The sequence below is a fragment of the Narcine bancroftii genome, chromosome 6 (genome assembly GCF_036971445.1).
Source record: "Narcine bancroftii isolate sNarBan1 chromosome 6, sNarBan1.hap1, whole genome shotgun sequence".
Taxonomy (NCBI): domain Eukaryota; kingdom Metazoa; phylum Chordata; class Chondrichthyes; order Torpediniformes; family Narcinidae; genus Narcine; species Narcine bancroftii.
Genome location: NC_091474.1, coordinates 123,147,464 through 123,160,035, shown reverse-complemented (window position 1 = coordinate 123,160,035; position 12,572 = coordinate 123,147,464). Strand labels below are relative to the sequence as shown.

General features: G+C 43.5%; 1 protein-coding gene across 1 annotated transcript in view; it reads right to left on the bottom strand.

Annotated features, from left to right (window-relative positions):
• LOC138736409 (transient receptor potential cation channel subfamily V member 5-like) overlaps nt 1–12,572 on the bottom strand; it is a 109,104-nt gene that overhangs the window by 29,188 nt on the left and 67,344 nt on the right. The window contains exons 15-16 of the mRNA XM_069885894.1: nt 9,680–9,798; nt 1,440–1,635 (exon numbers count right to left, since the gene is read on the bottom strand). Coding sequence (XP_069741995.1) covers nt 1,440–1,635; nt 9,680–9,798 — 315 coding nt within the window. The remainder of the gene's footprint in view (nt 1–1,439; nt 1,636–9,679; nt 9,799–12,572) is intronic.

Genomic DNA, 12,572 nt, shown 5'->3' with positions numbered 1-12,572 from the left:
TCAGATCATTTAGATTAGATAAAAATGAGATAAAGGGTGTCAAAATTACAAAGGTTTGAATGAAAGTCAATTGAATTCTACGTTACACTCTCACAGAATTGATGAATTGTAAATGAATTCTTGGTTTCTGAGAATCCTTCAAAGAATTGGGAGAAAAAGATCAAATCAACCCATATACCCATAAGCCTTTTGTTTGAAAGACTTACCCCTCAGGTCCCCATTAAATCTTTACCCTCTCACCTTAAACCTATCTGGGAAACTTTCCTTATCTGGGAAAAAGGCCATGACCATCTACTTTATTTATGCCCCTCACGATTTGATGAATCTCTCAAGGTCTCGGTGTAGCCTTCTTCGGATCAGGAGGGAACAGTACCCTTAAATCTAGTAGCTCTTTAAAGCGTGAGCCCTCGCATCCTGTCAGTGTCCTTTTACATCTTTTATACCCCCTTAATCAAATCCTTCCTATAACATGGAGACAATGCAGTGTTGTTGAGATGTCAGAACCTGCTGAGTTGACTTGCATAACAGTAGTCATTGTGTTAAACTGATTAGATTGGATAGTACTGAATGGAGCAATGACGTGTGGTTGTGTGCAAATACCAAACATCTTTTTCTAAATGAAATGACCATCTGCTCAAAATTCAGCACATTTGTGACCAAGCATCTTCGGAGAAGTTGTCTTAACAACCATAAATATACAAATGATGTTTTTGTTCCAAGACATGTGATTGATTGAAGAGTCCAGCAATGCTTTTGTGCCATGATGGACATTGTGCTAGTATGATGTGAGATTGAGCGCTCATGTTCTGAGCCAGTTTGTTCTTATTCTTGATATTTCAAACAAAAAGCCACTGAAATGATTTCATAGGCTTCTAGGGTACACAGTGCATATTTTGTAAAAAGTTAATGACTGTGGTTATCATTAACACAGATGAACAAATCAGAGAGGCTTTTATTTTACTACATTGGAAGAGCCTTTCATAAAGTAACATTAAACATTAATTCTGATAAATGTAACTGGGACCCCTCTATGTTCCTATCACTTTTTAGCAATTGTCCACATTTTAGCAGCATTGAAGTGGTTATTTCAAAGTCATTTTCATTTCAGTCAGTCAGAACACACAAAGTGCACTGTACTGCCTTAATTATCACTGAGCAGAATCATAAAATTAATTTGGGCTATGGATTAAAAATTAGACTAACAACTAGTTATCTCAATTTATAGCATTATCATCAGTTCAATATCTTGAAATTAGCTTTCATTGCAACAGTGGTCTTTTCCTTGATCAACCTTTCTGTGTTATGAAATCATTTAAACATCTGATTATTCATAATAAAATAATTATTACAAAATTAAATGTATAATCTTTAACACATTGTTACTTTCCACATAAAAATTAAATTTTGCATTAAATTCATCTTGTTTTTAAATGTTCTACCTTGAAAATCCTTTAGTTAGCATTCCAATAAATAGATTGTTACAAATAATACTTCCAAATATTAGCATGCAAACCAGAACATTGGTCATAATGGGATCAATTTCATGAAATTCTGCATATCCATAATGATGAATGATAGTAACTTGAAAAACAGCGAAGATTAAAGAGTCAGAAGTCTTCATTTGTTGTGAGTTCCCTGCAAAATAAGTATAATGATTTAAATCCTTTTCTTATAAAAGTTACTCTGGTAATTTTACACCCTGAAAGTCTTAATCATTCACTTAGAATTGTGTATTGTTGCCAGTGTACTGTAGTCCTTTGCCATGTGCCTCCACTTGGTTCACCATATTTACCTCTGACCCCAACAAATTTTCACTTTAGAACATCCAGAGCCTACAATTTTTTCACTTATCCTTTGTCCCTTGTTTGTTTATAATCTTTTTTTGCCCCATGAGATACATAACCAATACAAAACACTTTTCAGTAAAATAATTGTATTAAATGCTGCAGAAACTTAAATGATACACTGAATTTAGTACCAGTCATCATAGAAATTCCCAACGAGACGAAAGTACTTAAAAACTGAGATGGCATACACCCTATTGTTAAATCATTTAATATGTTTAGATTGAGTTTGATTATGATTATCACCATTGTACATGTTGTCAGGTAAGGACAGATTCTGCATAATAATTACACTAAATACAGTGCCCTTCATAATGTTTGGGACAAAGGCACATTCTTTTCCCTTTATTTGCCCCTCTGCTCCACAGTTTCAAATTTGTAATCAAACAATTCATATGTAATTGAAGTGTACATTTAAGATTTTATTCAAGGTTAATTGTACTGTATACATTTTGGTTTGACCATGTAGACCAAGTAGACCATGGTAGATGGTGTGGTGAAGAAGGCATTTGGAATGTTGGCCTTCATAAATCGGAGTATTGAATTCAAGACTAGGGAGGTTATGATGAAATTGTACAAGGCATTGGTGAGGCCAAATTTGGAGTACTGTGTACAGTTTTGGTCACCAAATTATAGGAAAGATATAAACAAAATAGAGAGAGTGCAGAGAAGGTTCACGAGAATGTTGACAGGATTTCAGGGTCTGAGTTACAGGGAAAGGTTGTGCAGACTGGGGCTTTTTTATCTGGAGCATGGAAGATTGAGAGGAGACTTGATAGAGGTATTTAAGATTTTAAAAGGGACAGACAGAGTAAATGTGGATAGGCTTTTTCAATTAAGAAAGGGGGAGATTCAAACTAGAGGACATGGTTTAAGATTGAAGGGGGAAAATTATAAGGGGGACGTGAGGGGAAATTTCTTTACGCAGAGGGTGGTGGGGATGTGGAATGAGCTTCCGGCAGAGGTGGTCGAGGCGGGATCATTGGTTACATTTAAGGAAAGAATGGATCATTACATGGATAGGTGGGGACTAGAGGGGTATGGACCGGGTGCTGGTCAGTGGGACTAGGAGGGTGGGGATTTGCTACGGCATGGACTAGTAGGGCCGAACTGGCCTGTTCTGTGCTGTAAGTGGTTATATGGTTATATATGGTTATATGTAGAAATTACAGCACTTTTTATACATAGTTCCCCCATTTCAGGGCAACATTATGTTTGGGATATTTGGCTTCATACATGTGAGTATCAGGTATGTTTAATTGCTTCATTGATGCAGGTATATGAGAGCTAGACTTGCTGTAGAGCGCGTCGAAAGAACCAAAGACTTGTTGATCCAAACCAAGGCTTTTATTATCACATGTAGGTCGACCAGTCCAGAATGACTTGGTCTAGCTAGGAGCAATCCTTTAAGACCTGCCAGTAGGTGTGGCTACACTCTCAGCCAATCACAATCATCCTACACTACAATCTACATATACACATTGGTGATAGAATCTGTACTATCACATTCATCCCTTCTTTGAGAACTGACCCTGGGGTGGATGGAGGGCTGTAAAAAAAAAGAAAAAAAAGGTGCCCAGTGGAGGTTAGGGGCTGTACTGCTCAGGGGGCCTAACAATCCGGCGTGACCACCATGGTGCCGGGATTGGGGTCGCTGGAGTCGTGTCGCCGGCAGGCTCGTAGGATGCAGCCACTGCTTCGCTCAATTCCCCAACAGCATTGTCGACAGTCTGGCCTGAGCTGGTGGGGTGGTGCTGGTCCCAACATCATTGTCGACAGTCTGGCATGAGCTGGTGGGGTGGTGCTGGTCCCTCTGTTCCAGCACATGAGCTAGGGGAGGAGGATTTGGGGTAGGCTGAGTTGAATCACTGCTGCACCTGATCCGGCTTGGGCTAGGTCCCTTACCGAGACTGTGTCCTCCCGCCTATCCGGGTACTCAATGTAGGCATAATGCGGGTTCACATGGAGCAGAGTCACTCGGTCAACCAAGGGGTCATTCTTTGAGTACTGGACGTAGCGTCGTAGGAGGACCGGCCCGGGAATTGTGAGCCACACCGGTATGGTTGTTCCCGATTCAGATTTCCTTGGGAAAGAGAACATCCTTTCATGGGGGGTGGCATTGGTCACGGTGCATAGGAGGCAGCGGATGGAGTGTAGGGCTCTAGTGAGCACGTCCTGCCAGCGAGAGGTGGGGAGACCTTTGGACCGGAGAGCAAGCGTAACCGCTTTCCAGACGGTTGCATTCTCTCTTTCGACTTTACCGTTATTGCGTGGGTTATAGCTGGTGGTCCTGCTTGAAGCAATACCACGCTCCAGAAGGTACTGTTGCAGCTCTGCGCTCGTAAACGAGGATCCCCTGTCACTGTGGATGTAACTGGGTTACCCAAAGATGGCAAAGATGCTGTGCAGGGCCTCTTATGACTGCAGAGGTGGTCATGTCCGAGCAGGGCACAGCGAATGGGAAGCGGGAGTACTCGTCGATGGCCGTAAGAATGTAGGTATTACAGTTAGTCGACGGTAGGGGCCCCTTGAAGTCCATGCTGAGATGCTCAAAGGTGCGGGTGGCTTTGATGATGAGGGTGTTCTCCGGATGGAAGTGGGGCTTGCACTCAGCGCACACCGGACAGGCTCGGGTCATGGAGTGAATCTCCTCGACTGTGTAGGGCAGGTTGCGAGCTTTGACAAAGTGCGCAAACCTAGTGACCCCTGGATGATAGAGCTCCTCGTGGAGTCTCTGCAGCCTGTCCAGTTGTATGTTGGCACAAGTCCTTCTGGAGAGCGCATCTGGTGGGTCATTGAGTTTACCAGGCCGATACAGAATGTCATAATTAAAGGTGGAGAGCTCGATTCTCCACCTGGCGATTTTGTCATTCTTGATCTTACCTCGTTGGGTATTGCTAAACATGAAGGAGGCCGCGCATAGGTCAGTCAGCAGTGTAAAGCGCCTGCCAATGAGGCAGTATCTCCAACGACGTACTGCTTCAACTATGGGGCCTGGGCCTCCTTCTCGACAGAGGAGTGTTGGCTCTCAGGACCCTGGAGGGTTCTGGAGAAGAGGGCTACCAGCCGGCCAGCCTGGTTCAAAGTGGCTGCCAGTGCAATTTCGGACGTATCACTCTCGACTTGGAATGGGATGGACTTGTCAATGGCGTGCAGCGATGCGGTCGAAGGCTGCTCTGCCTTCGGTTGACAGGGGGAAGGAGGTGGTCATGATGAGTGGCCATGCCTTGTCGGCATAGTGTGGAACCCATTGGGCATTGTAGGAGAAAAAGCCCAGGCAGAGTCTGAGTGCCTTCTGGGTGTGGGTGGGGAGGAGGGCAAGTCCATGAAGGGACACATGCGGTCAGGGTCTGGCATGACCACCCCGTTCTCCACCACGCAACCTAGAATTGTGAGCCGAGTGGTCTGGAAGACACACTTATCTAAATTGTAGGTCAAGTTCACCCGAATTGCCGTCTGAAAAAATTTCTCAAAGTTGGCATCATGATCCTGTGTGTCATGGCCGCAGATGGTGACATTGTCCAGATACGGGAAAGCAGCAGTTAGCCCGTTCTGGTCTACCATCCGGTCCATTTCCCACAGGAAGACTGTGACACCATTTGTGACCCCAAAGGGTACCCTGAGGAATTGATACAGCCACCCATTCACTTCAAAGGCCATGAAAGGTTGTTCTTCTCAGCGGATTGGGAGCTGGTGATAGGCCGAACATAAGACATTGGTGGAGAATATGCGGTATTGGGCGATCTGATTCACCACATCCATGATCAGTGGAAGGGGGTACGCATCCAGAAGTGTGAAGTGGTTGATTGTCTGGCTGTAGTCAACCACCATCCGCGGCTTCTCCCCATTTTTAACAACCACCACCTGGGCCCTCCAGGGACTCGAGCTAGGTTCGATAATGCCCTCGTCCAGCAGTCTGCGCACTTCGCTTGTGATGAATTTCCTGTGTTCATAACTATATTGCTGGCTTTTGGTGGCCACAGGCTTCCAGCCATGGATAAGGTTTGTGAAGAGCGCTGGCGGAGCAACTCGGAGGGTGGAGAGGCTACAGGTGAGGCCCTGGGGTGCGGGGGTGGGTGGCTCAGGCTGCCGCTGGGTGGAGTGGTTACAGACAGAGAGTGGAGCGTGAGGCGCCCCAAAGTGCAGAGAAACGGTTTGAAAGTGGCACTGAAAATCCAGTCCCAGCATTACAGGGGCGCACAATTGGGAAAGGACTAATAGTTTGAAGTCTGTGAACGTGATGCCTTGGACATTCAGGGTCACCACACAATACCCCTTTACCCCAGTCGAGTGCGATCTGGTTGCCAATGAAATCCTCTGGGCAGTGGGGAGAATAGCCAGTCCGCAATGGTGGGCCTGAAGAGACAGCGTCGAGGAGTTGGTGGGGGAGTCGGCCAGCCAAAGGTAAGTGCTGGGGGTCATTGCTTGTTGTCGGCGGTGGAGCGGTCAGTCAGGCGGTCGTCAGCGGTCGCGGCGGTGGGTACTGGGTTGGTAGCATTAGTTGTGGTGGTGTGTCCCCGGTCGGCAGCGTTGGTGGGCATTGGGTCGCTAGTGTCGGTCGCAGCGGCGGGTATCTGGTTGGCAGCGGCGGCGGATCACTGGTCAGCAGCGGCGGTGGTGGGCTCAGCGGTAGCAGGCTCAGCAGTGGTGGTGGCGGTGGCCATTGAGGTCGATGCTGGGGCCTGGTCGGACGTTGCTTCGTGAGGGAGGGTGAACGTCATTGCTGTGAGTGTGGGTTGTACCTTCCGTACTCGGCGTCTGCCCCGTGACGTCAGGCGCTGCTGCACAGTGGAGCCCTTGCCTTTATTGGACAAGAGCTCTGAGGAAGAAGTGTTTGAAGAGAAGGGTGGCGGTTGGGCTTCACACGAGGCACTGTGTTTGACGGTGGCCATTTTGGAGTGACAGACTACCAAAGTGGCCGTTTTTAGGGCACTTCTGGCACCTGGCTTTTCTTGCCGGGCACTGGTACCTGCTGTGCTTGTCCCTCCCACAGAAATAACACTTTGGGGTCACATCGGGTAGCGTAACAGCAGCCGACAGGCCGTCGGTGTGTCAGGGGTAGTAGGGTGGAGGGAGGGCATCTTACTCACATCAGACAATGGGGTCCAGCCCCGAGAGTACAGATCCATACTTAAGACGGCATCCTCAATTGTCTCTGCGATCTGGATCATGTCCTCTAGGTTTTCTCCCCCGTGCTCTAGCAGGTACTGCCTCACCTCATTTGATCGAACCCCAGCCACATAGGCATCCTGAATGAGATTGTCTGTGTTCTCCACAGCAGCTCTATCTGTGCAGGTACAGTCCCTGCCCATTGCTCTTAGTGCTTGAGTATAAGCTCTACAGGACTCACTGGGCTGTTGCCTCCTTGTCGCAAATTTGTACCAAGCATAGACCCTGTTCACCAGTCACTCATAGAGCCCTTTTAGCACCTTCGTGGCTGCGGCGTAAGTGGTCATGTCCTGGATGCTCTGGTAGACTCTCGAGGACACCTTAGTCATCAATATTAGTAGTCGATGGCTGTCCTCTATCACGGCAAGGTCAGAGAGCTGTAAGTATGTTTCGAAGCACCTCACCCAGTGCTTAAAGTAATTCAAGGCTGTAGCTGACTGTGGGTCGATGTCAAGGCGTTCCAGCATACGCTCCATCCCTTCAAAACTTTTTAGTTAATAAAATTGTAGAACGGGTCGAAAGAACCAAAGACTTGTTGATCCAAACCAAGGCTTTTATTAACTAAAAGACTGGAGCATATCACATGTAGGTCGACCAGTCCAGAATGACCTGGTCTGGCTAGGAGCAATCCTTTAAGACCTGCCAGTAGGTGTGGCTATGCTCTCAGCCTATCACAGTCATCCTACACTATAATCTGTACATATACACATTGGTGATAGAATCTGTACTATCACACTTGCTTCTAAGCTTTTGACAATTTTTAGAGTCTGTAGTTTCTTTTTTTCATCATGAGGCCCAGAGCTGTGCCAATGAAAGTCAAAGAACCCATTATGAGGCTAAAAAAAAATATAACAGGAAGAGACGTCGCCCAAACCTAAGGATTCCCAAAATCAACTATTTGGAACATCATTAAGAAGAAAGAGAACACTGGTGAGATCAGTAATCGCCAAAGGACAGGTGGGCCAAGGAAAACCTCCGCTGCTGATGAGAGAAGAATTCTCATCATAATGAAGAAAAATCTCCAAACGTCTGTCAGATCAGAAACACTCTTCAGGAGGCAGATGTGGATGTGTCAATGACTACTGTTCACAGAAAACTTCATGAACAGAAATACAGAGGCTACACTGCAAGAGGCAAACCACTAGTTGGCCACAGAAAAAGGATGACCAGATTGCAGTTTGCCTTATTTTAAAGAGATGCAGAATTTTGGAAGAAGGTGTCATGGACAGATAAGACCAAGATTGACAATTCAGAATGATGGCAAGAGAAAAGTGTAGAGGCGTAAAGGAACTGCCCAACTGTTCATCTGTGAAATGTGGTGGTGGGGTTGTTATGACCTGGGTATGTATGGCTGCCACAGGTACTGGCGCACTTATCTTTATTGATGATGTAACTGCTGATGGCATTAGCAAAATGAATTCTGAGGTGTATAAAAACATCTTATCTGCTCAAGGTCGCAGCAAATGCCTCCAAACTCATTCGATAGCACTTCATCCTACAGTAATGCAATGATCCCAAATATACAAAGGAGTTTCTCAAAGCTGAAAACTGGAAAATTCTTGAATGGCCAAGTCAGTCACCTGATCTAAATCCAATTGAGCGTGCCTTCCTTATACTGAACATAAAACTTAAGGGGACAAGCCCCCAAAACTAGCAGGAGCTGAAGATGGCTGCAGTAGAAATCTGGCAGAGCATCACCAGAGAAGATACTCAGCACCGGGTGATATCTATGAATCACAGACTTGCATGCAAGGGATATGCAAAAAAGTACTAAACTACTTTAATATACATGCCATTGCTATGTCTCAAATATTATGGTGCCCTGAAATTGACGGAACTATGTATAAAAAGTGCTGTAATTTCTACATGGTCAAATCAAAATGTACACAAATAAAATCTAGAAAGTGCACACAATCACATGTAAATTGATTAATAAAATCTGGAATGTGCATTTAAATCACATGTGAATTGTTTGATTACAAATTTCAAACTGGAGCAGAGGGGCAAAAAAAGGAAAAATACGTCTTTGTCCCAAACATTATTGAGTCCAAAGCTTCATTACCCATCTTTTGTAATTGAAGAGTTATAAATTAGGCTTGGATATACCAAATTATTTTCATTGGTGATAGCAATATATTTTGTAATCTAGCTAGTTTTGATTGGAGACAAAGCTCCTTCTTTGCTTCAGATTCTGCCAAAAGCTTTCAGGAGTTCTGTGTTGGCCTTCAACATTACATATTCTAAAAGCATATTCACCAATGAGGCCTCAGCACACATCACCAGCTGCTCTCTAGATCTAAAAGGTCATCCAGATTAAATCCTGCATTGGGCCCAGGCAAGTGTGAGCAGATAGCAGGTAGATTCAGCTCTTGAAGTAGTAGTGTAAAAACAGGTCAACTACAAATAAAGTCATGTATTTAATTACAAATAAATATAACAGTTTCACTTAAATTCAACCATAGTTTGAGGCAAGACATTGCTGTAAGTGTGTACTATGTAAGTACCCGTAACATGGAAATTGAGGTTCATGAAAGAGTTATCACAATTTGATACACTTTATAATAGCTTAATTGAGTCCTAGCCTTTAAATCATTCAGTACATTCACTGCTTCCTGCTTTTGGAAGACTCATAAAAAATAACTAAGCCATTCACTTCAACTACTTGCCTGTGAAGATAAACCAGAAGGCAATGGCAAATGCGATAAACATTTCACAAAATATAAACAGATATTTCAACACAGGGACGATGATTTTATAAAGCATAAGAACAAATGGTCCAATATAACTGTAACAACAAAAAAATACATATTTTATTTATTCAAATTTAATTATCAAAACAATCATAAATGTGCAATTTAATATTTTCAGACAGTTATGTTCTGAAACTAATTCCATGAGAAAGTTACTCAGTAATTAACTTCAAAGAAAAGCTGTTCTAGTGCCTCTAAGTCAGTCAAGGAATGACATCTTTTCCCCTTTGTTGTTGCCAGCAAGTCTACTTGTTCAAGCATCAATCATGTGCCATGTTTAGTGCAGAGAAAGCTAGCCATACAAATGAAAAATATCAACATTTTGTCAACAAGACAAATCCTTCTATATATCTATCTTTGATCAGATCTTTTTGAACACAGTTTACCAACATTAGCTGATATTATGCTATTTTATTCCAAGCCATTGGTCAACAAGAGAAATTGCTGGGAACTGGAAAGGTTTCATTCATTATTATTGTTTCATTCTCACCATCAAATAATCTTTAATTTAGCTTGCTAATTAGCCCATTTCTTCTACAGCTTGAACTTCATTTTAATATCTTTATTAGTGGAAAATTATTAAATGTCTTCTGAAAATCCAATCAATTCTATCCTTTGGATACAATCAGCACATCAAAGAACTCCAGCTCTTAATTGTTTAGAATATAGTAAAACTCCAATTATCGGCTTTCCATTGGGACAGAAATCGCAATAGTTCAGCAGCATCCACTGGAGATGCTGATTCCCTTGCTCCTATTAGCTTGTTGGAGCCTGGCCCTGTGCTCCTTCAATCAAACTTAGACCCTGTTTTCAATTCTCCCTTTAAACACTGATGTTCCAATTCTTGTGACCCTAATTTTGTTTCCCAAGCTCTTCTGAAACTTATGGGAATCAATGGAAAATATATTATGCTACTATTTATTATACTAACATTTTACTATTATATCAAAACAATTGAATTAAGAATGTATTGGAACAATAACTGGAAATACATCCATTAGGCAGGAACATCTACTAGTCCAGCACTACAAGGTGCCAAGCCTATTGGATTAATGGAGTTTTACTGTACACAAATTTGGTGTGCCTTGCAATATGTAAATTGGTTACTTTATTTCCTACACTACAACAGTGACAACCCTCCAAATGTACTATTTTGCTTTTAAAGTGCTTCAGGGAGTTCCAAAAATGTCAATAGATGCTGCATAATATATTTTTTATTTAGTTTTAGCAAATTATAGTCAAAGACTAAATGGGATTGTAGGTTAATTGGGTGTAATTGGGCCACATGTGTTTCAATGGCCAGAATATACCATGTTGCAAATAAAATTTAATGGGTGGCATGGTCAGCATAGCAGTTAGTACAATGCTATTACTGCAAGAGGAACCCAGGTTTGAATCTGGTGCTGTCTGTAAGTAATTTTTATATTCTCCCCATGCCTGCATGGGTTTCCTCCAGGTGCTCTGGTTTCCTCCCATCTTTCAAAAACATGCGGATTGTAGGTTAATTGGTATATTTTGGAGGCAGATTCTTATGAGCCGGAAGGGCTATTGTACTGTTTGTCTAAATTACAAATTTGTAGTGGCACTCCAACTCCTAGAAGGCATCGAACCGGCTATGTGATGTCAGTGCATGATGACATCAGTGAATGACAGGCATGTGATTCGGGCTTTTAAAAGGGTGCACGGGTTACGAAGAGTAAATCCGTTTGATTCACTCAAAAAATGCCTCATGTGGTTATTTCATTGTGTCCACTGTGATTCTAGTGGCCACAATTGGTGACCCCAATGAGTCCAAAAACATATTTTTGGACAAACACAGACTCTCCAGCCGTTGCTATGAAGCTACAACATTTCTGGACAGCTGAGCCTGAACTGTGGTTCCAACAGGCTAAAGCTCAATTTCATCTTCGCAAAGTCAAGTTGGACACCACTCATTATTACCATCTTGTCAGTGCTCTGGACCAGGCGGTCGCTAAGAGGGTCAGTGATCTCCTACAGGATCCATCACATACTAGCAAGTATGATGCTTTAAAGCACTTTTATTACAAGTATGTCCCGTAGAAAAAGGGTAGCCAAACTACTACATCTCGATGGGCTGGGTGACTGCGCCCCTTCAGAACTAATGGATGAAATGCTGTTCCTGACATCTGGCGAAAGTCCCAATATGCTAGTCAAGCTCTTTTTAGAATTAATGCAAGATGATATTAGGCTCTTGTATTCCAAGTGTTCATTTGAAGACCAAAGGGCCTTAGCGGCAGAGGAAGACATTCTATGGCTGGCTGAAAAGGACAGTAAAGAAAGACAAGTCTGCACAACCACCCCTCTGATATTGACCCCTTGTCACACACTAGTGCTCTTAGCACATCACTCCCTACAAATAGACAAAACCCTAAAACAGGCAAGCAGCCTGTGGACACCTCATCTTGGTGTCATTATCACAGGTGTTGGGCAGTAAATGCCCACAAGCTCCTTCCACCCTTCTTGTTTGCAGCAAACGCCCAGGCCAACCGCCAGTAAGGGCTGCACGGGTTGTGAAAAAACTGCAAGCCTACTGTATGTATGGGACCAGTTGTCCCAGTGAAAATTTCTGGTGGACATGGGTTAAGAAGTTGGTGTATTTCCACCCACTGGTTTTGACACATGCCACCCTACCCCGGACCTGCAACTACAAGCAGTTAACAGTTCCAGCATTCCAACCTTTGGCACCAGGAAGATGAATGTCAAGTTCGAGAATCATCTTTACACTTGGCCATTTATTATAGCATCAGTATCCCAACCTTTGTTTGGTGCAGATTTTCTTTGAGCTCAT